At 33.9% G+C, this 26,931-nt stretch overlaps 1 protein-coding gene across 8 annotated transcripts in view; it reads left to right on the top strand.

Annotated features, from left to right (window-relative positions):
- The window catches only part of LOC149791364 (cytoplasmic dynein 1 intermediate chain 1-like), a 96,445-nt gene extending 69,795 nt beyond the window's left edge, over positions 1 to 26,650 (top strand). For all 8 annotated transcript variants that reach the window (XM_089969920.1, XM_089969913.1, XM_089969915.1 and 5 more), the window contains 8 exons: positions 1,009 to 1,134; positions 6,282 to 6,428; positions 7,422 to 7,535; positions 9,826 to 9,959; positions 11,970 to 12,114; positions 17,794 to 17,934; positions 20,952 to 21,077; positions 23,334 to 26,650. In XM_089969920.1, the coding sequence (XP_089826046.1) occupies positions 1,009 to 1,134; positions 6,282 to 6,428; positions 7,422 to 7,535; positions 9,826 to 9,959; positions 11,970 to 12,114; positions 17,794 to 17,934; positions 20,952 to 21,077; positions 23,334 to 23,459 (1,059 nt within the window). In that variant the 3' untranslated portion in view covers positions 23,460 to 26,650. The remainder of the gene's footprint in view (positions 1 to 1,008; positions 1,135 to 6,281; positions 6,429 to 7,421; positions 7,536 to 9,825; positions 9,960 to 11,969; positions 12,115 to 17,793; positions 17,935 to 20,951; positions 21,078 to 23,333) is intronic.
- The last annotated feature ends 281 nt before the right edge of the window (positions 26,651 to 26,931 follow it).

The raw sequence follows: 26,931 nt of genomic DNA on the forward strand, positions 1-26,931 counted from the left end.
TTCACTGTGTCCAGTAATTTTTATTATTATGTTATTGCAACATAATCATGACAACAACTGCTTGACATATTGTCCTTGTTTAAGTAAGAAGTGTTTTGGCTCAAGAAACAGACTGACTGATGGTAAATACCACATAGAAATTCCATATATGTGGCATTTAATTTACATACTGATAGTAAATACCACATAGAAATTCCATATAATTTTATATGGCTGTTAATTTACATACTGATGGTAAATACCACATAGAAATTCCATATAATTTTATATGGCTGTTAATTTACATACTGATGGTAAATACCACATAGAAATTCCATATAATTTTATATGGCTGTTAATTTACATACTGATGGTAAATACCACAGAAATTCCATATATGTGGCATTTAATTTGCATACTGATGGTAAACACCACATAGAAATTCCATATATGTGGAATTTAATTACATACTGATGGTAAAAGCCACATAGAAATTCCATATATGTGGCATTTAATTTACACACTGATGGTTAACACCACATAGAAATTTACATACTGATGGTAAATACCACAGAAATTCCAGATATGTGGCATTTAATTTGCATACTGATGGTAAACACCACATAGAAATTCCATATATGTGGAATTTAATTACATACTGATGGTAAAAACCACATAGAAATTCCATATATGTGGCATTTAATTTACACTCTGATGGTAAACACCACATAGAAATTTACATACTGATGGTAAATACCACAGAAATTCCAGATATGTGGTGTTTTATTTGTATTGCAGTGTATGGAGAACCTTATATTATGCTATACATAAAAACAGAATAACATTGTTACTTTTTAGCAATAAATGGACAGTGGGAACAGAATATTTTACCAAAACATCATGTTGTTTTACGTCCTTAATTGGTTTCTTAATTAATTACCAACTCAAACAATCCTTTGATTACTATCATGTTGTACATTGAAGAATTTGAGAACTGAATTTTCTTTAATATATAAATTTATTTTGCAGTATCCAGAGCTTCTTGTGGCATCTTATGGAATTAATGAAGAGGCACCACATGAGCCAGATGGAGTGGCACTCATCTGGAACCAGAAGTTCAAGAAATCTACTCCTGACTACATCTTCCACTGTCAGGTAATTGATAATCCTAAACTTCAAAGTTATCCTTGCATAGTCTGGCTGGGATTTCACCAGCAAGACTTAAGAATAAGGCTAAAGTGCCCGATAAGTGTGCCTTTGTATGTATATAGGTACTGGATATACTCAATTAAAAATTGAGTCCATCCACAAATTGCACAGACTGAGATCTGCTGTCGTATAATGCTGTCAGATCTGGGTCTGTGCAGTTTGTTAGGATTTTATTAGAGCCAACAACACAGACCCTGATCTGCAGAATTTTGTATCATTTTCGTGTAAAGGTTTTGAGTACCATAGTTTGCTGTCTTTAAACACAGCTTGTTTAAGGACACTTACAACTTTTTCAAGATGACAATTTTCATTTTAAGGATTTTATCATTTCAGTTTCTGTTACCTTTTGAATAATTTCTCCAAATTTCTACAATTTAAATTGAAATCATTAATGTAACTTGTCATTTGTATGTTTTGGGTCACTGAATGCAATAATTAAGATGTTTTCAGACAGAAAAAAGTAAGTAATTTTTGTCATTCAAGTACATGCAGAAAACATGGTAATCAGAATACCCTGGCATGTAGTTTAAAAAATTTCCTTTCCAGTGCAGCATTATGTTTAAATGGAACAGCCATAAATGGAGAATCTTAATTTGTATGCGGTTGGTAACTTTTGGGACACTTTTTCTAGTGTTTGACCTTCACTTTGAATGTCATCCAGCCAGCATTGCCATAAATAGAGAAGTTTTTGTTGGTGCTTATTGCAATGAAAAGTTATGACACATTTTGTGAGACCTTTATTGAACAGTGTTCAACGGTGTTTGCTATCATTTCATTCTTTTCAGTGTTTGCTATCATTTCATTCTTTTCAGTCTTTGCAATCATTTCATTCTTTTCAGTGTTTGCAATCATTTCATTCTTTTCAGTGTTTGCTATCATTTCATTCTTTCCAGTGTTTGCTATCATTTCATTCTTTTCAGTGTTTGCTATCATTTCATTCTTTTCAGTCTTTGCAATCATTTCATTCTTTTCAGCGTTTGCTATCATTTCATTCTTTTCAGTGTTTGCTATCATTTCATTCTTTTCAGTGTTTGCTATCATTTCATTCTTTTCAGTCTTTGCAATCATTTCATTCTTTTCAGTGTTTGCTATCATTTCATTCTTTTCAGTGTTTGCAATCATTTCATTCTTTTCAGTGTTTGCTATCATTTCATTCTTCATTCTTCAGCCTAACAGACATAATGATAACAAGTTTATCACAGTTACTAGCTAACAATGGATTTGAATTGGTTTTTCTTCCAAATTTATCATTCCTGTGCATCATCTATACTAATTAAAGAGCCATGTTTTTTAAACATTATTTTCTATATATTGTGTTTTGTATTGTGTATATAATGTGTTTTGTATTGTGTATATATTGTGTTTTTTATTTTGTATATAGATCATATCTTATGTCCTTCCTAATCAATAATTAACATCTAGTATAGACAATAGATATTATAATATACCCCTGTACAAGGCACCTCACTGTATCACAAACAATTTTTTAGTATAGGCATAGTCATGAATCCTATTTCATTATGTGCCAGTAATATTAATTAATGTACCCATGTATTAGGTGCCTTGGCATAACCTGGTGCTGTTAATACTTAGGTTATGGATTTTGTTACATTGCTATGTTTAATGTACCCACTGCCTCAGTATAACATGGTGCTGTTAATACTTAGGTTATGGATTTTGTTACATTGCTATGTTTAATGTACCCACTGCCTCAGTATAACATGGTCCTGTTAATACTTAGGTTATGGATTTTGTTACATTGCTATGTTTAATGTACCCACTGTCTCAGTATAACATGGTGCTGTTAATACTTAGGTTATGGATTTTGTTACATTGCTATGTTTAATGTACCCACTGCCTCAGTATAACATGGTCCTGTTAATACTTAGGTTGTGGATTTTGTTACATTGCTATGTTTAATGTACCCACTGCCTCAGTATAACATGGTGCTGTTAATACTTAGGTTATGGATTTTGTTACATTGCTATGTTTAATGTACCCACTGCCTCAGTATAACATGGTGCTGTTAATACTTAGGTTATGGATTTTGTTACATTGCTATGTTTAATGTACCCACTGCTTCAGTATAACATGGTGCTGTTAATACTTAGGTTATGGATTTTGTTACATTGCTATGTTTAATGTACCCACTGCCTCAGTATAACATGGTCCTGTTAATACTTAGGTTATGGATTTTGTTACATTGCTATGTTTAATGTACCCACTGCCTCAGTATAACATGGTCCTGTTAATACTTAGGTTATGGATTCCATTACATTGCTATGTTTAATGTACCCACTGCCTCAGTATAACATGGTCCTGTTAATACTCAGATTATAGATTCCATTACATTGCTATGTTTAATGTACCCACTGCCTCAGTATAACATGGTCCTGTTAATACTTAGGTTATGGATTTTGTTACATTGCTATGTTTAATGTACCCACTGCCTCAGTATAACATGGTCCTGTTAACACTTAGGTTATGGATTCCATTACATTGCTATGTTTAATGTACCCACTGCCTCAGTATAACATGGTCCTGTTAATACTTAGATTATAGATTCCATTACATTGCTATGTTTAATGTACCCACTGCCTCAGTATAACATGGTCCTGTTAATACTTAGGTTATGGATTTTGTTACATTGCTATGTTTAATGTACCCACTGCCTCAGTATAACATGGTCCTGTTAATACTTAGATTATGGATTTCATTACATTGCTATGTTTAATGTACCCACTGCCTCAGTATAACCTGGTCCTGTTAATGCTTAGATTATGGATTCCATTACATTGCTATGTTTAATGTACCTGCTGCCTCGGCATAACCTGGTCCTGTTAAGACTTAGGTTATGGATTTTGTTACATTGCTATGTTTAATGTACCCACTGCCTCAGTATAACATGGTCCTGTTAATACTTAGATTATGGATTCCATTACATTGCTATGTTTAATGTACCCACTGCCTCAGTATAACCTGGTCCTTTTAATACTTTGGGCATAATTGTGGATTCCATTACTGTCCTGCCCACTTATATCAACATCACATATGGCGACAAACTGCCTACATCGGCAAAAATAAAAAGTCCTGGTCCTGTGTTCTATTATTACTTAAAAAATTTGTCATGCTCATGTTGACATCAGGATAAAAAAATTACTTCCTGACAGAAGCCCTCAGCCCCAACTTCAAAAATTATTTGTTTTCTTATCATTTATTATCAACAAGCAGACAGTTCCAACTCATAGTTTGCACTACAATCATTTGATGTTGCCACTAGCCATTAACACTGCCATCACATTAGCAAAAGGGCACATGTTTGGTTTTCAGAAGTTGGTTTATATGGTGACTTCAATAGTATGTGCACCCTACATCAAAACAAGCTAGCAACAATCTTTTATAAAATCAATGAACCCTTCATTGAAAGAAGTCGGCACCAAACTTGCATAAAAGCAATGAAATCTGATCAGTTGTTGCATTTTCCATAGTGATTGGAACAAATAGTTTGTGTCTTGTAAGTTTTGTTTCTACAGAATAATCCTAATTATATGTGGCATTCTGTTCTTTAATTTGTGCTTTACAAAAGTAAAGTTTTACTTGTGTTTAATTAATATAAAATTTAGTGACAGGTTTAATTTCCTTTTGAATAGCCTCTTTGCTTGGTAGCCTTATTAAGAAGTCTATGTTTGTTGTCTCAAGCACTGAGGCAGGCCAAAATCTAGACCAGTTTATGTACATGTAAATGCTGTAACAACTAAAACATCCTGCTGGACAATGCATATATCATAGTTAATTGTTTAGTTACTAATGCTGGTAGACAATGGCTTATACAGTACATACAACAAGACTACCCTTTGATTCATAGATATGATTATACACAGTATCAATTTTCAAATGAGATATGTCTTATACAGGAATTTTGTAACATGTGAGCTATACAAGAATTTGTGGATTTTTCATATGCATGTACTATACTTTGTGCATTATGGATTGTTAAACAGAAACCTAACACAAATGTAAGTTGTCAGTGTACAAGTGTATTTCAAACTGGTTTTGTCTTTTATCTTACTTAATCAAACTTTCATTTTATTTTTTCAAAGTGTAAATCGTATGCACTGATGACAAATGAGCCCTCTAGATATGAATCTCACGTCAACACACACACTTTATCTCGACAGCTGCTTATGTCATCAGTATTACCTTACGCCTGAGGATGTTAAGATAAACGGGTGGTGCTGTACATTATGTAATAGTAATACTATGTACAATCTTTCCTAATATAAATAAAATCATCCTGTTATTACTGGTTGTATGGTCACGCATTGCATTACATTATGTAATAGTAATACTATGTACAATCTACCCCAATATAAATAAATTATCCTGTTATTACTGGTTGTATGGTCACACATCACATTACATTATGTAATAGTAATGCTATGTACAATCTTTCCCAATATAAATAAAATCATCCTGTTATTGCTGGTTGTATGGTTATGCATTGCATTACATTATGTAATAGTAATACTATGTACAATCTACCCCAATATAAATAAATTATCCTGTTATTACTGGTTGTATGGTCACACATCACATTACATTATGTAATAATGAGACCTCTCTGGTGGCCTAGGTGGTTTGAACATCTGCTTCAGATGTGGGAAGTTGCGAACTTGAACCACGGCCGAGTTATACCAAAGACTTATAAAAATGGTACTTACAGCCGCCTTGCTTGGCATTCAGCATTAAGAGGTTAGTGTTAGGACTGGTCGGACTGGTGTCAGGATAATGTGACTGGGTGGGACATCATGCTACATGTCTGCTGCATGATGCCCCAGTGATAGATTATAAACTGCCACTCTGCAGACATTGTGGCAATATGACTGGAAAATTGTTAAAGCTACATTGAAAATCTAAAACACACACACACAATATGTAATAATGATAATATATTCAATGTACTTCAGTATAACATGATCTCACATATAACACAGTACACTTCCATAACTGTCTCAAACAGCATTACAGAGATGGATAATGCATAATGCTCGTAATCTACAGATTCTGAATTATAATTATATTGATATTTTCAGTCAGCAGTAATGTCATGCTGTTTTGCCAAATTCCATCCAAACCTGGTTGTTGGAGGAACATATTCTGGTCAGATAGTGCTGTGGGACAATAGGGTGTACAAGAGAACCCCTATACAAAGGACACCTCTCTCTGCCTCAGCCCATACAGTAAGTATGATTATCTTTGAACTTCTCTATATAGGACACCTGATAAACAGTAACTACATTTATCTGTAACAAAACTTTGTCTAGAAGACACTTGCCTTGCCTTCTGTCCACACAATAAGTATTTTCTATCTAGAGAACATCTGTAAAAGGGACACATCTCTGCCTCTGCCCACACACTACCTCTGTACAGTAGACAATCTCTGCCTCTGCCCACACACTACCTCTGTACAGTAGACACATTTCTCAGCCTCTACCCACACACTACCTCTATACAGTTGACACATTTCTCAGCCTATGCCCACACACTACCTCTGTACAGTAGACACATTTCTCAGCCTCTGCCCACACACTACCTTTGTACAGTAGACACATTTCTCAGCCTTTGCCCCACACACTACCTCTGTACAGTAGACACATTTCTCAGCCTATGCCCACACACTACCTCTGTACAGTAGACACATTTCTCAGCCTCTACCCACACACTACATCTGTACAGTAGACACATTTCTCAGCCTCTGCCGACACACTACATCTGTACAGTAGACACATTTCTCAGCCTCTGCCCACACGCTACCTTTGTACAGTAGACACATTTCTCTGCTCTCGTAGACAATACCTTTGTCTATAGAGGACCTTTGTACAAGAGACAAATCTCATTCTCTTTCTGCATTATAAGTAAGTTTTGTCTCTAAACTCCATGCAAAGAAAACTTATCTCATCTTATGCCCACACATTATTTTAGATCATCTATATAGCTTATGTGGATAGAACATGTTTTATTTCAGCTGTCACAGAATGTGTAAAAGTTCTATAGAACTTCTTTTATTGTGTGAAAAGAACCTGTTTTTGTTTCTTCCATGAAAAATTTGTAATATACTCTCCATGCCTTCCTGACAGGACATGTTGTTTAGATTTTAGTCATCATTTCATTTTTTATGTAGACATATTTCAAGTGCAGATTAAACATCCTATTCAAACTGTCTTTTCTTATAGCATCCAGTGTTCTGTGTGAATGTGGTGGGAACCCAGAATGCCCACAACCTAATTAGTGTGTCTAATGATGGCAAGATGTGTTCCTGGAGCCTTGACATGCTTTCCCAACCACAGGTACTCTAATGCCTCATGATGGTGATGATCATAATGATGGTGGTGATGATGATGATGAAATTTATTCAAGAGTATACAATCAAAATTTTAGCCATATTTTTCTTTGTTGTATTTCATTATGATCTATATTAATTCTCGAACACTGTTCCAAGCTTTTTGATTGAAAGATACTGTAGTATCATTTATTTTCGTTGGGTTCAATTTCTGTGGTTTTGTGTTAGAAAAAGGCATTTTCATGGGTACTTAAATTCGTGGTTTTGCTTGTCAAAATTTGCATATTAGTAGGCATTTAAGTTCATGGTTTAACCTCTACAAACAAACAAAATAAAAAATACAAAAGAATAAAACTATGCTGACACAAATGGTGGTCACTTTAATGTTTAACACAATACTTCCACTTGTATGAGCACAAATCAAAGATCTGGCAAGTTCAATATTGACACGGTGTTTTCGACCAAGTGAATAATATCAGTTGAAGTCCACTCAGCCAACAACACTAAAACAACACCTCCATCTCTATGAGCACAAATAAAACACCTGTCAAGATTAATCACTTTTGCCATGTTTTCGCTTGAATGCTCAACATCAAAGGAAGCTGACACAGCCAACAACACTAGGCCAGTCAGTTATTAAAGTACATAGAATGATCTCTTACTTTAACCACTGTCCATCAGACTGCACAAACTGTACTATCTGATGATCATAGCATTAACACAGTGGCTTAAGAGTGGCAAAATTCAACATAGACCCCCCCTCAGTTCCTGGACTTCCTAACCCATCAGAAGCTGTGAACACAGTGCAGGTGCTTGCTTACCAGGCAGCTAATGTTTGTGCCTGCCTCTTGTACAGACCAACTTCATCCACTAGACTTGACAGTAAATAAAGAGTACAAAAAAGAATTAAAGTCACATTTCCATGAGTGGTATGCTAAACAGGTCATGGATGCCATTACAGAAAAAGATGATGCTACTGGTGACGATCACTGCACAGTATTAGTAAAACTTGCAACCTCATTAATCAAGCCAATTCACGCTGAATGGATAATTGCACCTCATGTGACAGTGAGTGAAAGATCGGACCTAATTATCAATGGTTTTGAGAAAGCTGGACTTGTTTAATTTAGCAATTTGGGGATTATTTACATGAGAAGCATTTGTAAGTACCATGAGACTTGATTGACATAATGTTGATACAGTGGCTTTATCCAAAAATCTGTGAAATGTGAGTTTTATACTCTGCTGAAATTAGTGTATATACATAGTGTTTCATTAACAATAGTGTTTCAAGAAATAGTTGTAGTATTTTACAGGATCATTGTTCTTTTGGATTAAAAATGCATGGATAAAATGCAATTTGCTTTCAGAAGAATTTAAACTTTTCAACAACAATTGTACTCAAATGAAGGATTGATTTGAATAAGTATTAAATTTAATTTTCATATACTGTTATTTTGTCATTTTTTTCATTAATTTTCAGTATTACTATTACCAGAATACCTTATGCTTTCTTTCTATTTTCTCTCTTATTGAACATGTGCATTGAAACAATATAAAATGATTTATAATTCTTATTTCAAAAGGTTAAAATAACAAATAAAGCAAACACATGTACAAGCTAATATTTAATTACTAGATTGCAGTATTGACCTTGATTTATCAAGTACTAGTAGTAGCTGTGTTAATCTCTAGGAATGAAACACTGTAAGAAATGGGCTGTGTATTAAAGCTCACACTTCTTATATGGCTCATTTTTCATTTGGGATTTAAATTTGTGGTTCAGAGCAACAACAAAAACCACGAAAATTGGTTCCCCACGAAAATTGATGATACTACAGTACCCACATGACTAAAGAAACTTGCAGCATTATAAGATAACACATTAATTGTCTGTCCTAGGATGGCAGTAAAATAAAGCATACAAAAAATAATAATAAAAATTGGTGTAAGAAGTTTAAAAGACAGTTTGAACATAAAAATACAAAAAGTTAAAATGTGGGATGCTACTGTAAATTTCAAACTCACTGCCTCTTGTTTGGCAGCCACGACACACAGAAAGAAAAATGTGTGCATGTTTGTATTGAAGATATTTTGTCAGTTTCACAGTTGTCTATTATTTTTAATATTAACCTGATTCTTCCAGTTTTAATTAGATTATAAGTTAGACATTAATATGTCCTAAATTTTGATTCCAATGCCTTCTATGCTTACTTCTCATATCACCAAAAACATACTGAGCAAAACAATATATGTTTTACCTCATCATCAGGTATATGTTATCTCCTCCCTTACAGGACAGCATGGAGCTACAGCACAAGCAAAGTAAGGCTGTAGCAGTGACATCTCTCTCTTTCCTGTCTGGAGATGTCAATAACTTTGTCGTTGGGAGTGAGGATTGCTCTGTCTATACTGCATGTAGACATGGCAGGTGAGTTACACTTTGTCACATTGCTCAGTGTCACAGTTATGCAAGTTATACTGCATATAGACATGGCAGGTGAGTTACACTTTGTCATATTGATCAGTGTCACAGTTATGCAAGTTATACTGTTTGTAGACATGGCAGCTGAGTTAAAACTTTGCCACATTGCTCAGTGTCTAAGTTTTGTATGTTATATTGTTTGTAGACATGGCAGGTGAGTTACACTTTGTCACATTGCTCAGTGTTGCAGTTATGCAAGTTATACTGTTTGTAGACATAGCAGCTGAGTTAAAACTTTGCTGCATTGTTCATTGTTGCAGTTATGCAAGTTACACTGTTTGTAGACATGGCAGCTGAGTTAAAACTTTGCCACATTGCTCAGTGTCTAAGTTTTGTATGTTATATTGTTTGTAGATATGGCAGGTGAGTTACACTTTGTCACATTGCTCAGTGTCGCAGTTATGCAAGTTATACTGTTTGTAGACATGGCAGCTGAGTTAAAACTTTGCTACATTGCTCATTGTTGCAATTATGCAAGTTATACTGTTTGTAGACATGGCAGGTGAGTTACACTTTGTCACATTGCTCAGTGTCATAGTTATGCAGGTTATACTGTTTGTAGACATGGCAGCTGAGTTAAAACTTTGCCACATTGCTCAGTGTCTAAGTTTTGTATGTTATATTGTTTGTAGATATGGCAGGTGAGTTACACTTTGTCACATTGCTCAGTGTCGCAGTTATGCAAGTTATACTGTTTGTAGACATGGCAGGTGAGTTACACTTTGTCACATTGCTCAGTGTCATAGTTATGCAAGTTATATTGTTTGTAGATATGGCAGGTAAGTTACACTTTGTCACATTGCTCAGTGTCTAAGTTTTGTATGTTATATTGTTTGTAGATATGGCAGGTGAGTTACACTTTGTCACATTGCTCAGTGTCGCAGTTATGCAAGTTATACTGTTTGTAGACATGGCAGGTGAGTTACACTTTGTCACATTGCTCAGTGTCATAGTTATGCAAGTTATACTGTTTGTAGACATGGCAGTTTAGTTAAAACTTTGCCACATTGCTCATTGTCTCAGTTTTGTATGTTATACTGCATGAATACATGGCAGGTGAGTTTCATCTTTGTCACATTGTTCATTATCATAGCTAGTTATCTTACATTATCTTGTTTGTTACATGAGCTAGTGATTTGCGAATATGTAAGAAGGATTTCTTTGTTCATGCTTCTTGCAGTAATGGGAGTTGAGTCACAATATTTTTATTGTAAATTAAAGCATTATGATGTCTTTATTACAACTTGTATCACATTCTGGTGTCACGTGTTGTTCAATAACTTCATGATTAACATGAAGATTTGCTGTATGCACACAATTTGCTGACATATGCATTATCTTTAATTGATACAATTCATATTGTGTCCATTTTCTTACATTGCTTATTTTATATATTTCCCCATTAATTTCAGCTGGGACATCTGTATTAGGTCATATCCAATTGTCTCTTCATCCATCCAAAGAAGATTGTGCAAAAACTGATCAACATAGACTGACATTGTGTTAGCATATTTGTATCTATATCCACTTTGTTCTTCAGGTCTTTTGTCAGCATTAGGGTCATATGGGTTGTACAAAGACAGATTTAGTGGACAATCTTAAATTCTTTCACATGGCACTATCACAGCTATCAGTATTAATCATCGTTGTTGTTGTTGTTGTTGTGGGGTTTATTGCCATTTTTCAGCACACAATAGGCTATGCATGGCAGCTAGTATTAATGGTGGAGGAAGAACCCAGGAAAAACCCAGGAAGAACCACCAACCCACGAGAAGCTACTGGCAAGCTTTCTCACATAACCACATTAGCTGAATCCTAGACTTGAACCCACGCAGAATTAATCATAGTAACTTGTATTAATGAAATTTCCAAATGCTACTTATATATGTTGGTATCCTATTTATTATTTTATTATTATTATTATTATTATTATTATCATTATTATTATCATTATAGTAAAGCTGGGATCAGTGAGTTATTTGAGGGTCACCAGGGGCCAGTAACTGGGGTGGACTGTCACCGAGTACCAGGCCAGATTGACTTCTCCCCATACTTCCTTACTTCCTCATTTGACTGGTCTGTCAAGCTTTGGAGTGCCAAGGTATGGGCTGAAAGCCAGGTTTGAAATTTGATTCAGTTACATAAGTAATAAGGTTGCATCGGCCTGTTAAATATCTGATGATTAAAGCACTTTATGAAATTTATGCAACTTTTACTATGTCAGGAGAGCATGCACACACGTACACACACACACACGTGTGTGTGTGTGTGTTAATTTATACCAGATACATTAAAAATGACATGACTTTTAAAGTGTTGGTATAAAGCACTTTGATATGCCGATAATATTGGTATATCAAATTGTGATCCACCCATGGTGCAATTATACGCATATATAAACATTCTTGTGACTGTGTGCATTTGATTCTACATCAGTGATGAATTTCCACATATTAATCATTAGCGACGTATGAAAATAACGATTAAAAGTATTAATAATCCCTGTTTTCTAAATGAATTTAATATGATACACATTTTCATTGCAATCCTTTCTGCTTTCTGTCCCCCTCCCCTCTCATGTATAATGGAAAACTTCACAGAAATGTGGAGTGAGAGAGAAAAGGAATTTGGGCTGGATTAAAACCTTGAAATAGAAATAACACTAAGTAACCTACAAGAATAGCATTCATTTTAACGATATGTGTGCACTTTCTTTGGGATTTATCTACAGTGTTTATCAATGATACAGAGTTGCAAACTTTGTTGATTGTATACAGTAAATTTCTTGTTTACTTGGTACACATACTGGGATGTATTTAATGTTTTGTTGTTGTTTCATAAACATATTATGATGTTCTAAAAATAGATTATTATTAATTAAATATGAAAACAAAGATCTCTCTCTCTCTCGCTCTCTCTGGTCCATTGTAGCAGGATAAGGCTAAAATCTATGAAATTATGAGCGTTTGTGTCATCGCACAATGTCTCTGGACTTATGAATGATGGTAAAAGTTAAGTCAAGCTGACCAAAAGATGAGAGAGAGAGAGAGAGAGTTTTAAAGTCAAACCGACCAGAGAGAGAGAGAGAGGTTGAGTTTTATGGCCGATGGTACTGTTACTAAATCAGAATAATGACTTTATCATTTATAAATATATTAAAATATTTTAATCACCTTTTGTTGGTTCATCATTTCGCTTAGTTTCTAATGCACACTAATTTCCATGCACAGGTACATGAATGGCTAAGCGTTCATGTGAATGGCGTAGCTAACCAGGTGTTTGTAGAGCTCTGCTTCCATCATTAAAACCATCTTTCATGTTTAAATCATAAATGTTAGTATTACACCTCTCCCTCGATAACTCGCGCACAACGGGGTCCACAAACATAGACTGCACTATAAGCGAGGCGCGAGTTACCAAGGTACCTCCAAAAATTGATAAACATCGCTTTGACATCTAGAAAACCGTGGGGGTGGGCGGCGTTAGGGAACTGGGCTGTTTAATGACTGATTCCTCATTTTACAATAACGTTGATAATAATTTTTAATAATGTGCTTTTTCTAATGAAATTGTTCATTATTCTGTTTAAATAACATTTTTTTTCTCAAAATATCCAACATATGAAAGATCGTTCCACCTGGTTTGAACAACCATCACATGTACGCAAAAAATCTTGTTTTCTTGATGAGCCTGGTTCCCGTAGTGGTATTTAATAGTATCTTGCCAAATCAGTAGTCCACAATTTGGGAACTAGACTAACTGTTGATACACCACCAAACAAGATTCCTTTTTTTTTTTAAAAAACATGCGACATATATTTTGTGACATGTCTACGTCGAAACTCAATTTTTTATTGTTCAGTTAGTACAATGTTAATGTCGTGGTTTCATAGGAAGTGATAATGAAATTTCTTATCATCCCTGAGGATATCTCTAAATGCCAGTTCAAGAATTCTCTGAAACTCGCTTGCCCACAATGGTCAGTATCTGAAATATGAAGTATTTTTTTCGCTTTGCTGCCTTGTTATCTTTGATTACAGTTATGAAAGAGTCGGTTAATTTAAGATAGTTTCTGTTACATACACAATAATGTTTATTACAGTGTTTGATTGATCAAATGAAGTGAGTTCTCCCGACGTACGACTGAGCGGCTAGATTTTAAGTTAGTCAGTCAGATTTTTGTGCTGTTTAACTTTTCTTTTATTCCACCTCCTTTTTTATTCAAAAAACATAATTAACTTGATAATATAAAGGAGGCCAGCTTTTAATTCAGTGCAACAATACAACAAATACTTCTGCAAGTCAGTTATCAAAACATGGTCGGCACTTAATTAGGTTCTCAGAGAAACGCTCACAGACATAGCTGTTATGGTAGATTGATGCATTTTACGTTTAATTACAAGAGGACACATTGCACTTACGACGATTACACTTAAAAGGCACTAAAAGATGGAACTAGAACACAAATTTAATTTGATAAAAGAAATATTTAATTTGTATTTATTTATTAAAGTACAGCCTCCACTCGGTGTAAGTGACATTTTTTGATCGAAATTTCCTTGCATATCGTTAATTGTGGTGTATTAGGAATGTCGTTTGGTAAGAAACTGTAAAAAATTGTATGAGTTATTTTTAAATTTGATATTTCATAGTGTGATTAAAATTTACAGGTCCTGTCTACCGTTTTCAATGATAAAACGAGCAATGCATCAAAGTTTCTGTTACCAGTTTTGATCACGATTTTCTTCAAGTTCAGCAAACAGGGATAATTTTTTCTGGGTATTTTCGGGTTTAAAAAATGGTAAACATGCCTGACACTGCATTATAAGCGCGTTCGTGAGTTATCAGGGCACGAGTTATCGAGGGAGTTGTATATATTGATTTAATCAATGTGAATAAAAATAAAAACTCAAGAAAGAAAACAATTAACTTAATATGCAAAAATGATTGCGAATAGCCACAAAAGGCATAGAACTACATTTTGTAGCAGACACACTCGGCAGGGATGTGAGTTCATTCACTTGGTCAATACATAGTTGCATATAGTCAGTATTGACTCTGTTCAAATGGCAAATATATGTATTTCTATGTGATATAAATGAAATATATGTATAGTATTTATACTGTATCAATGATATACCACTTGTTGTATAAATTTTTCATTAAAAGGAAACGCGGCAAGCCTTGTTTCCTTTTTATGAAAATTTTGTACATCTCATGGTATATCATTGATACAGTGTACATACTATATATAAATAACTTGTATTTCCAACTGTTTAAGTCACTCTAATCACCTCTGATGCTTTGTTTGCGAGGGTCATGTGGGACTAATCCAAATTTGATTTTATAATGTCTTGTTTGAGAGAAGGGGCACTTGGCTTGTGAGGTAGAAAGGGTGAAGCGTTTCCGGTCTTCATGCAAAGAATAGTTGTATACATTTTTGCAAGAATTTAATGAAATTGATGAGCTTTGACTCGGAACCTGAATCAGACTTGTTAAGATGAAATTTAAAATAAAGGAAAATTCTTTATTAACTGGTTGATGTTTGCTTTCTAAATATAGTAAATGTAAATAAAATATGGAAAAACTTGTGTTTAAGGAAAAACTCAGTTAAAACTTTTGAAATGAGCAACTGTGTAGAGCTCTGTCTTATTGCAGCTCTGGTAAAATGTATGAATGACACAGGTATCAGATCTCAAAATAGTTCATTGCATCATGAAGTTGTGTTCATGTCAGTGCTATATGCTTGACAACTAAATTGTTGTACAAGAAAAATATTTTTAAAAAAATAATTTCATCACACTAAACTGCATAGTATTTGTTTTAATTCTGCTGCACCTTTTTATGCCCACAAAGACATCCGTTTGCAATGATTTCTAACTAAAGTAAAAGCAAAACAATGATCCTTTGATTGTTTGAACTATCACTTGGAAAACTGATTAAACATGCTTTATCTGGGACAAAAATTTAAAGCATCAGTTCCTATTTTTGCTTTAACATAAGGAATGACTGGTTAGTACGGAAATAGTTTGGCATGGAAATACAGAGTTCAGGTTGATATTGACATAGTGAGCTGCTGACAACAGTAACAATGCTAATGTTGTATTTAAAATTAATTTATTTTGTGGAAATACTTCTATTCGGTTGTGGATATTATGCTAAACATGTCTACTATATATTGTAGGTAATAAATGAAATGCAGCCAGGACTTTCCCTTTAAAATATTTGTGCTAAAATACTTATATAGGCTGTTTACTCTCCATTGAGAGGCTAAAATAGTCAGTCTACTGCAAATGTTCATTTATAAGGAAACATGTAACTCAAGCTAGTCTGATATAAATGTCTCTCTGAAGCTTTTCTCATAATTGTTTATAAATTAGAACTATTTTAATTACTGTAATAGGTATGGGCTAGGTAATTCATTCCATATTGATGACCATTTATCATATTTGTATCAAAGAAAAAAGAATCATAACATTAAATAAGAAATGTTACATCAAATCTACTCAGTCCTAAAAATAATTGGACAGCCCTACTCTTATCTACTCTTTGAAATATTCTCCAGCAATGAACAGCCCTACTCTTATCTACTCTTTGAAATGCTCTTTTTTCATTTGCTTATTCATCCAACATCTTTACAACCAAAAGATAATGAGATCCCAGTAACTTTATTCAAAATCAGCACCAAAAATGATTGACTGTTTCTCAGTTGACTTGTAAAGAAAGGGAAGTCAGAGCAGATAACTCAGGAATGTTTCTTTAAGTCTGCTTGATATGGTAAAGAGTTGTAAACTAATACATTGTCTCATCCATGCAACAGAGAAATATAGCTGTTTTGCTAAACTTTCTTTTCTTATCTCAGTCTGGTTGTCTCTGTATCATTGTACCAGTAATAGCAAAACTTGCCATATTTACAGGACACAAAATACAAATTTTCAAGACTATCATGAATTAGAACCCTTCAAATAGTCATTACACGCTTTATTAGACTGAACTATGTACTTCACCATACCATCACCAACTATAGAACTTTTTCCAAATTAGAACTAATGAAAGTTCAGAGTTAACCATACAAAATATATTAAATACTTTTGTTATTTTCACATGACATCCATCATTTAAATGTGATTAAAGAGATATAATATCAAATGATTTTATATTACTTTTCTCATGCATAAAACTTGTGCACTTAGAGTTAACTAGGTACCCCAAGCATGTGGCTCGAGATGCTTAATATGCAGTACTGCAGCATGTAACAATAATAACTTTATTAATTTATTATTTGTTTCATTTCTAAGAGTAGTATATACAGCTGGATTCTACTTAGATCATTATTCAGATTTTCATGAAAGAGTGCAAAGCCATATGACTTTCATACAGTGAGAGAGGCAATAATAGTACATAATGAATACTGTGTTTTGATTCTGTTAACTATATTGCAAAAAGTGCAGGTGATTTTAATTTAAATTAAAATCAATTGGGTCCAGAAAATAATGTTACTGTTTACACCAAGACAAGGAAATCCCAGTCTTGAGGTTACAATAATGTAACCCTTTGACTAGGATTTTCTTGTCTCGGTGAAAACCCCAACATAGATTCTTTTAAGATATCTTGCTTGCATTATCAGGGAAATTTTTATGTATCATTCATTTAAGCTGTCTACAATTATTGAAAGTCACATCATTACCGTGGAGGCTAAGTCATTGCCTAGTTTGCCACTGTTTTCTGCCAAATCGTTGTTGGAAACTTTCTCATCCTAAATAGTTTCTATATCATTTCAGGACCAGAAGTTTATCCATTCTTTTGAAGACAACAGTGATTATGTGCTAGATGTGCAGTGGTCACCTATCCACCCAGCACTGTTTGTTAGTGGGGATGCCAGTGGGAGACTGGACCTTTGGAATCTTAACCTTGAAACTGAGGTTTGTCAGAATATGTAACTCCTTGTTTCAAGGCTTAAATGTGAAACAGAGAACCATTCAACAAGTGCATAGTACACATGCCTGGAAAAATTAACTAGGTCATTAAAACGGTGTTTGCTGTGTGAGCCAAAGAGTCAAAAGTAGATTTTTTAGCACTTTCTTTTTAATTCTCATGGTGGTGTTAGGCATATTAATTGGTGAATTCTTGGGGCATATCCCAAAATAAAGTCATCAAAAGTGTATGATGGAATTATGCTTTTGAGTTCAGCCACACAAATTATGCTATTCATTGTATGTTACTCAAGATTTTGTTTTACCATTTTAGATATGGTTCATTGGAGATTTAAAGTTCCATGCTTAAGAAACTTAATGTGTGGACTATAATATCCTTTTGGTCTGTTTGTGTGTGCATGTCTGCATAATGTTATCCTTTTTTCTTTGTGTGCACAGTTGTGCAGTGTGTGCACTTGCATGTTATCCATTTGATCTGTTTGTGTGTGTACACTTATGCTTGTATGCATGACTTACATCATGCACACCTATATAAGGTGAAGTGTTTGTATATTCACACCTATTCTTATATGTTTTTTGTGTGCATACCTGCCCATGCAAGTTTTTTTCTTATACATGCCTGTACATGAATGCATGAGTTATTTTTATGGTAGATACTTCAGCGTATAATGTGATAATCAAAATATTTGTACAATAGTTCTAGAATTTTGCTTCTTGATAGGGAAACTAAAGTTTGACATTTTCATAGCAATGAGAATTTGAAGTATGTGACTGCCAGTATGTACTTATTGTATCGTTTAAAAAATCTTTCATTGAGTGTGAATTATTTGCTTTATGTAAACTTGGAGAGATTGTCATAATCACATTTGCAAAATTGGAATTTTTTTTCTTTGCAACTTCAGCTTATCACACACTTATCACACAAGTAATAACATACAATTTTTAATGTATTTTAACATTAAACAAAAAACAATAAAGATTCACTGTTTGACAGATTATCAACTTAACACATTGTTCATTTGGCAGAATATTTTGTTCAGTGATTAGTTGCTTTTACCATCAGATACATTTGTGTAATAAGCACTTTACAGTTTGGGGCCAAGTAGTCTACGACACTCGCTTTTACAGATGACAGGCATTTCACCTCAGTTCGCTATGGTTTGAATGTCGGGCTTGACCAATATGGGTATGTCAGAAAGCTTGTGTTAGCTTCCTGTTGGTTATTGGTTCTTCCTGGTGTTTTCCCTGGCCACCATGGAAAGCCTGTCATGTGCTGGAAAATGGCAAAAAACCCAAAACTAACCAACCAACTACACCCATAGTTTTTACGCCTTCAGTCGTGTACAAAGAATACACTGTACCACTGTATCTAACAGAATGCATATGTCATACATTTTCAATCAAGGTCCCATCTGAAACAAGAGATCCAGCAGGTGAATGGCAACATTTTGTCATAATATTTTTGCATGATCATAGTGATGTAACAGTAAAATTGAAGTTTGGTACCCATCAATCTTAGATTTTCTGTAGATCATAGTGATGTAACAGTAAATCAATCTTAGATTTTACTGTACATCATAGCAATGTAACAGTAACATTGAAGTCGGGTACCCATCAGTCTTAGATTTTACCGTAGATCATAGTGATATAACAGTAAAATTGAAGTCAGGTACCCATCAATCTTATATTTTACTGTAGAGCATAGCGATGTAACAGTAACATTGAAGTCAGGTACCCATCAATATTAGATTTTACTGTAGATCATAGTGATGTAACAGTAAAGTTGAAGTTGGGTACCCATCAATCTTAGATTTACTGTAGATCATAGTGATGTAACAGTAAAATTGAAGTTGGGTACCCATCAATCTTAGATTTACTGTAGATCATAGTGATGTAACAGTAAAATTGAAGTTGGGTACCCATCAATCTTAGATTTTACTGTAGATCATAGTGATATAACAGTAAAATTGAAGTCGGGTACCCATGTCTTAGATTTTACTGTAGATCATAGCAGTGTAACAGTAACATCTATCAATCTTTAGATTTTCTGTAGATCATAGCAGTGTAACAGTAACATTGAAGTTGGGTACCAATCAATCTTAGATTTTACTGTAGATCATAGTGATGTAACAGTAACATTGAAGTCAGGTACCCATCAGTCTTTAGATTTTGCTGTAGATCATAGTGATGTAACAGTAAAATTGAAGTCGGGTACCCATCAATATTAGATTTTACTGTAGATCATAGTGATGTAACAGTAAAATTGAAGTTTGGTACCTATGTCTTAGATTTTACTGTAGATCATAGCAGTGTAACAGTAACATTGAAGTCAAGTACCTATCAATCTTAGATTTTACTGTAGATCATAGCGATGTAAAAGTAAAATTAAAGTCAGGTACCTATCAATCTTAGATTTTACTGTAGATCATAGTAGTGTAACAGTAAAATTGAAGTCGGGTACCCATCAATCTTAGATTTTACTGTACATCATAGCAATGTAACAGTAACATTGAAGTTGGGTACCCATCAATCTTATATTTTACTGTAGAGCATAGCGATGTAACAGTAACATTGAAGTCAGGTACCCATCAATCTTATATTTTACTGTAGAGCATAGCGATGTAACAGTAACATTGAAGTCAGGTACCCATCAATATTAGATTTTACTGTAGGTCATAGTGATGTAACAGTAACACTGAAGTCGGGTACCGATCAATATTAGATTTTACTGTAGATCATAGTGATATAACAGTAAAATTGAAGTCAGGTACCCATCAATCTTAGATTTTACTGTAGAATATAGCGATGTAACAGTAACATTAAAGTCGGGTACCCATCAATCTTAGATTTTACTGTTGATCATAGTGATATAACAGTAAAATTGAAGTTGGGTACCAATCAATCTTAGGCTTTACTGTAGATAATAATGATGTACATAAATCATTAGTAGTAATCCATTATTTTTCCAGCTTTATAGTACAACTTTTTTCTTCTTATTATTAAAGGTTCCCACAGCAACAGTCAACATGGATACCAATGTGGCTCTAAACAAGTGTCAGTGGCATCAGAGTGGCCATAGTATTGCAGTAGGAGATGATATGGGGAAAATCTCTATTTATGATGTTGCAGAGGTAAAACACCTTTAAAAAATGAAGTCAGTATATGAATATCACCTTGAATCAAGTAGTTAATATAGGCCACTAGTACAGAATTACAATATACATTGAATCAAGTAGTTAATGTAGGCCACTAGTACAGAATTACAATATACATTGAATCAAGTAGTTAATATAGGCCACTAGTACAGAATTACAATATACATTGAATCAAGTAGTTAATATAGGCCACTAGTACAGAATTACAATATACATTGAATCAAGTAGTTAATATAGGCCACTAGTACAGAATTACAATACACATTGAATCAAGTAGTTAATATAGGCCACTAGTACAGAATTACAATATACATTGAATCAAGTAGTTAATATAGGCCACTAGTACAGAATTACAATATACATTGAATCAAGTAGTTAATATAGGCCACTAGTACAGAATTACAATATACATTGAATCAAGTAGTTAATATAGGCCACTAGTACAGAATTACAATATACAATGGAAATGAGCTGAATTGAATGTCAGAATATATGAATCGGAATATTGTCTGCAAATACAGGAATACAAAAAATTGGTATTAGAATATTTGTTTGCTTACTTATTGACTTAGCAGCACAATTGAAACCAAAAAAAAAATGGCAAAATGTAAGCTCAGCAACATTTAACTAGTTAGAAAGGAACAACTTCAGACCTGATAAATAACTTAAAATTCAAACTTCCACTAACAAGTTAGTCCCAATGTCAGAATTTTTAATGGTCCATTGCTCACAACAATGCTGTTTTTATTATTTGTCATATAGGTGCTTTTCAAAACATTACATGGTATAGAAAGCGGTAATATAAAAGTTCAAAGTCTTTATCTGTCAGTCAGAATTTTAGTGGTATTGACATGTTTGTTACTGTTTTCATCTTGAACAAATGACTTCCCAGAAAATCAGATGGTCCTCGTGTTTAACTGAACAAATAATCACAGTTTATCTCGACCACTCCAGTGGCCACAGTTGTTAAAGCATCCACCTTGGATGTGGTAGGTCGCAAGTTTGAACCCCTGCCAAATCACACCAAAGACTTATAAAAATGGTACTAGCAGCTGCCTTGCTTGGTGCTCAGCATTAGAAGGTTAATATTAGGACTGGTGTACCATGTGTCAGGATAATGTGACTGGGTGGGACATCATGCTTCATGTCAGCAGCATGATGCCCCAGTGCTAGACATCACTATAAACTGTCACACTGCAGACATCATAGCAATATGACTGAACAAAATAGTTTTAAACAATGCCGGTTACTATTATTTAGATTTTTAGCTGAGAGTGTTTATATGTGACTCATTGAGGGCAGAGATATTATTTTGAATGCCAAAATAGTTATAGAGAAGGGATGGATTTGAAATCTGTATTAAAATCAACACATATTCAAATTATAAGTAAATGCATTGAATGAATATTCAAATAGGAAAAATGTTTGTTTAAGCTCTATTTTATATTTGATATATTATTTAATACAAATGTGACTCAACAAAATAATTTTAATTTTAAGGCCATAACCCAGAATAAATATATATAGTTGCAAATAAATACAAAAGTATATAATTTAATAGTTTTGGCATACAGATTTGCTTTGGAGAAATGAGTTTGTTTATATGACGTACATTTTAGGAATCTGATCAGCAGTTTTGAGATTTCTTTGTTAATCTTTATAAGATGGCTTGAATTCAAAATTATTCTAACTGAAAATGAACCATTTAAGGTATTTTCGTGAAATCAAGGGATATGCTTCAATTAGGAAACATTGTAACGAAGTTCATGATAATCTCTACCAATTAATGACCATGGGATGGTCTTGCTGCTGTTATCTGTCTTCAGGTGTCCATTGTTCACATCCATTAACAGATGTTTATCATCAATACTCCTAAATTTCTTGGAGGAAAATCATCAAACTTGGCACACAGGTCAGGATGGTCCTAATGTAATAGGTGTCCATATAACTTAACGTCCAGTATGGTTTGAAATGTTATTGCTACTTCTCCTGAGTGGATATTCATGTTAACATTGAATTTTCATTAAAACAAAATTCTTATGATATTTAGCTGGTATTAAAATTGAAAACAGTGCTGGTCTGCCCTCAGAGGTGGTCACTGTGGTGGCTATATTGAAATTGTAATGTTAATTACTCTGGGGTATAGGAGAAAAATTTTTTTAGTGACTCAGGTGCTAGTGTGAGATGAAAATAAAGGTTTCAAATCATGTTAGTACATCTTTTTCCTTGCAGGACATTGCAAACCCCAAGTCAGATGAGTGGTCCAAATTTGTGCGCACATTACAGGAACTTAGACAGCATGCTGCTGAAAGAGAGGAGGACTCTGCCCTAGCAGGACTCTCTTCACCACTTCGATGATGTACTTGAAATGGAACAACATGAACTTATATTACCATTTATTATTCATAATTTTTCCAAATTCTGTAATTAAATATTACAGATCCATCAGAAGTTTGGTAAATTATATGCTTTTAGGAGACAGTTGTTATGAATTTAAGATGGATGATGTTGTTAATGGAGAATGGTTTAAAATTATCCAGTGAATTAAACTGACTAAGATTGGATTTGGTGACTTAGAAAGTGCCTACTGCCACCATTCGTTTATATTAATATACATTGAAACAAATTCCACTTTCCTCTATGCTCTTGGAAACAGTCTTGTTTTTCTCCTACTCATCATAGACCAAAAGAGCTTATGGGATGGACTGTTGTCTGCTGTCCATCTGTCCATTAGCATAAAGTCACTATGCCTCCTAAACTTTGAAACTGTACACACACATTCATCCCAAGATCTAGTTAATTCTAAATGGAAATGCAACCCTTGAATATCCAGTATGGCTGCCACTGTGGCCATCTTTACAATGTTGTTAACACTACTCTTTACTCTTCCTGAATGGATGGTTATATCAACACGGGGTTTTCACCAAATGACCTTTTATGATTTCTATTTGTTCTTAAATGAAAATAGTGCTGCTAGAACATCCATTATTGCCACCACAGTGGCCATCTTAAAGATCATATTATAGCCACTTGTCAAGGATTAGTTTGTCAACATGTGGTTTTTACTAAAGGTCTAGTTGGTCAACAATGAAAATGGCACTAATCTGACATCCAGTTTTGGCCATCATGGCAGCCATTTTCACAATCTTGTCATCACTAATCCTCATCTAAATCCATGCTGATGTAGGGTTTTCATCAGAAGACTCGTGTTACTATCGACATAGTCCTTGAAAGTGGTGCTGGTGTGATATTTAATACTGCCACCATGACATCGAGCTGGAAATATGTTATTGCTCCTCTTTCTTAAGGTAAAGTCATATTGACATGGGTTTTTTCCTAAACATTTGTAGTTTCTTGTTAGTTCCATATAACAATAATTCCAATCTGGCATCTAGTATGGTTACCATGGTGACCATTTTTTTAAAAAAAATGTTATTGCTACTTCCTTAGAATCAATGGTCTTACTGACATGAGGTTTTACCAAAAGACTTCTTTTGATATATGTTGGTTATAAATAAAATGGTGCCCATCTAAGATGAAAATATGGCCATAACAATTACCAGATTGAAAATATTGTTATTGATACTTATTTTACCATGCCACTAAATAACACTAATGTTGCTGTGATATCAAGCACCAAACCAAAGTTGAATGGATGGTCTTATTGTGTAGGGTTTTCACCCAATGACTTCTCATGGTGTCTGTTTGGTCCCAAATGAAAATGGAACCAATCTTACATCCAGTATGGTAGTCATCCTGAAAACCTTCTTTTCACTCAGGACTATTCAAGATGGTTTCATCACCCAGCAGTTAAGAACAAGAAACGGTCTTATTATGGATTCCTGGAAATTCTTTATAGCTAGTTGAGCACCAGTCCCGCTGAAGGACACTTGTTAATACTTAATACTGTATTGAATTAAACATTATATTAATGAGGACAAGTCTGATTGTAACTTGAAATTTCTGCTTACCATTCACTGATATGGTGAGTTGAAATTACATATTTGAAAACTCTTTTGATGCTATTGTTAGCAATGTATTTATTTGTATCAGTTTTCAACAGTTTAGTGTTATCCATTAACTCGTTAAATAGTCTAGCATTACAAAATTAAACATCATGTCATATTCTATTTATTATTAGTGAGATTTTTTGTAAGATTTTATTTACTTGGTGGACAGTACTGCATGTTTTAAACTGGGGTTGGTGTCTTCAAGATTCTTGAATGTTATTCCTGATAATTCTGTATATAAACATTTATTAGTAAGAAATGTGTATATTGCTTGCCAATGCTAACAAAATGTATGAAATATTGACTTGTTTTGAAGTCAGATATACTTGTCACATACACTGTAATGTACATAAATGTATGATAATGTATGACTGTGACTTTAAAGAAACGATATGGAACTAAATGGGTACCATACAATACGGGCTTACATGTCAAAGCCAACTATGGAACTAAATGGGTACCATATAATACTAGCTTACAAGTCAAATCCAAATATGTAACTAAATGGGTACCATATAATACTGGCTTATAAGTCAAATTCAGCTATGGAACTAAATGGGTACCATACAATACTGGCTTACATGTCAAATCTAACTATGTAACTAAATGGGTACTATATCATACTGGCTTACATGTCAAATCTAACTGCAAAGACCCAGATCTGCAATCACATAAAGGATAAGGTGATGGCGGATCTGGTATTTACAGTTAGATTTGACTTATAAGCAAGTATATATAATATACAATTCGAACACTTTGATTAGTTGTTAAGCTGAAGTTTATGAAAAATGTCAAAATAGTGATCCAGTAACAGTGTTTTTGGACCAAAGTTTTGTAAATTCATATCTTTTCATGGACATACATTTTTTGGTAGTTTTGTGGAAAATTACATTTTCACTGGTACATAGATTAGTACATTGTGGAATGGAGGAGTTATTGTAAAGGCAGTAATTTTGGGGGTCTTCAAAGTTGTGGCTAGTGGCAGCCATAAAATTAGTACCCCATGATAACTGGTACTCCATGAAATGATAATTAGAACCCCATGAAAATTAGTACCCCATTATAATCAGTATTTCAAGAAAATTTGTACCCCGTGATAATTAGTACTGGATAATAATTGGTATTCATTGAAAATTAGTACCCCTTGATATATAGAACCCCATTATAATTAGTACCCCAAGAAAATTAGTACCTCATGAAAATTAGTACCCCATGATAATTAGTACTGCATGAAAATTGGTATTCATTGAAAATTAGTAACCCATGAAAATTAGTACACCTTGATTATGGTGTCTTATCCCCATTTTACAAAGTCCAACTGTCTTAGCTGATCACATTTTATATTGTCCAATGCTGAACAATATTTGTCTGTATTTGATAAAATGTGTCGGGAAAAATAATTGATAATGATGTATGAATTCACAGAAAAAGTTGTCTTGAATAGACAAAAGAATTAACTGTGCTAAACATCTAGACTTCATTTTTGTGCAATATTAAGCATGCTTACTTACCAATAAAACAATGGGCAGAAAATTTTAATACATGTGTTTTGTATTTGTTTACTTTTTGTTCATCATTATGATCTGGATATAAAGATAATTAGATTTATTAATTACTTTCTTGATCATAGTAGATCTGTTGGGTAGAATGATATAGATTTTCTATTATTTCTGTTTATCTGAGCCTGTTTAGTAATTGTAAGTGATGGTAGCTCAGCTGGTAAGACATCAGACTCTTAATCCAAGGGTCCCAGTTTCGATACCTGCTCAGGCAAGTCTGGGTCGGCTGCCTCTGTGTCCTTAGGAAAGATACTTATCTCT

This window comes from Sinohyriopsis cumingii, chromosome 9 (genome assembly GCF_028554795.1).
Source record: "Sinohyriopsis cumingii isolate HCF-2022 chromosome 9, ASM2855479v2, whole genome shotgun sequence".
Classification (NCBI taxonomy): domain Eukaryota; kingdom Metazoa; phylum Mollusca; class Bivalvia; order Unionida; family Unionidae; genus Sinohyriopsis; species Sinohyriopsis cumingii.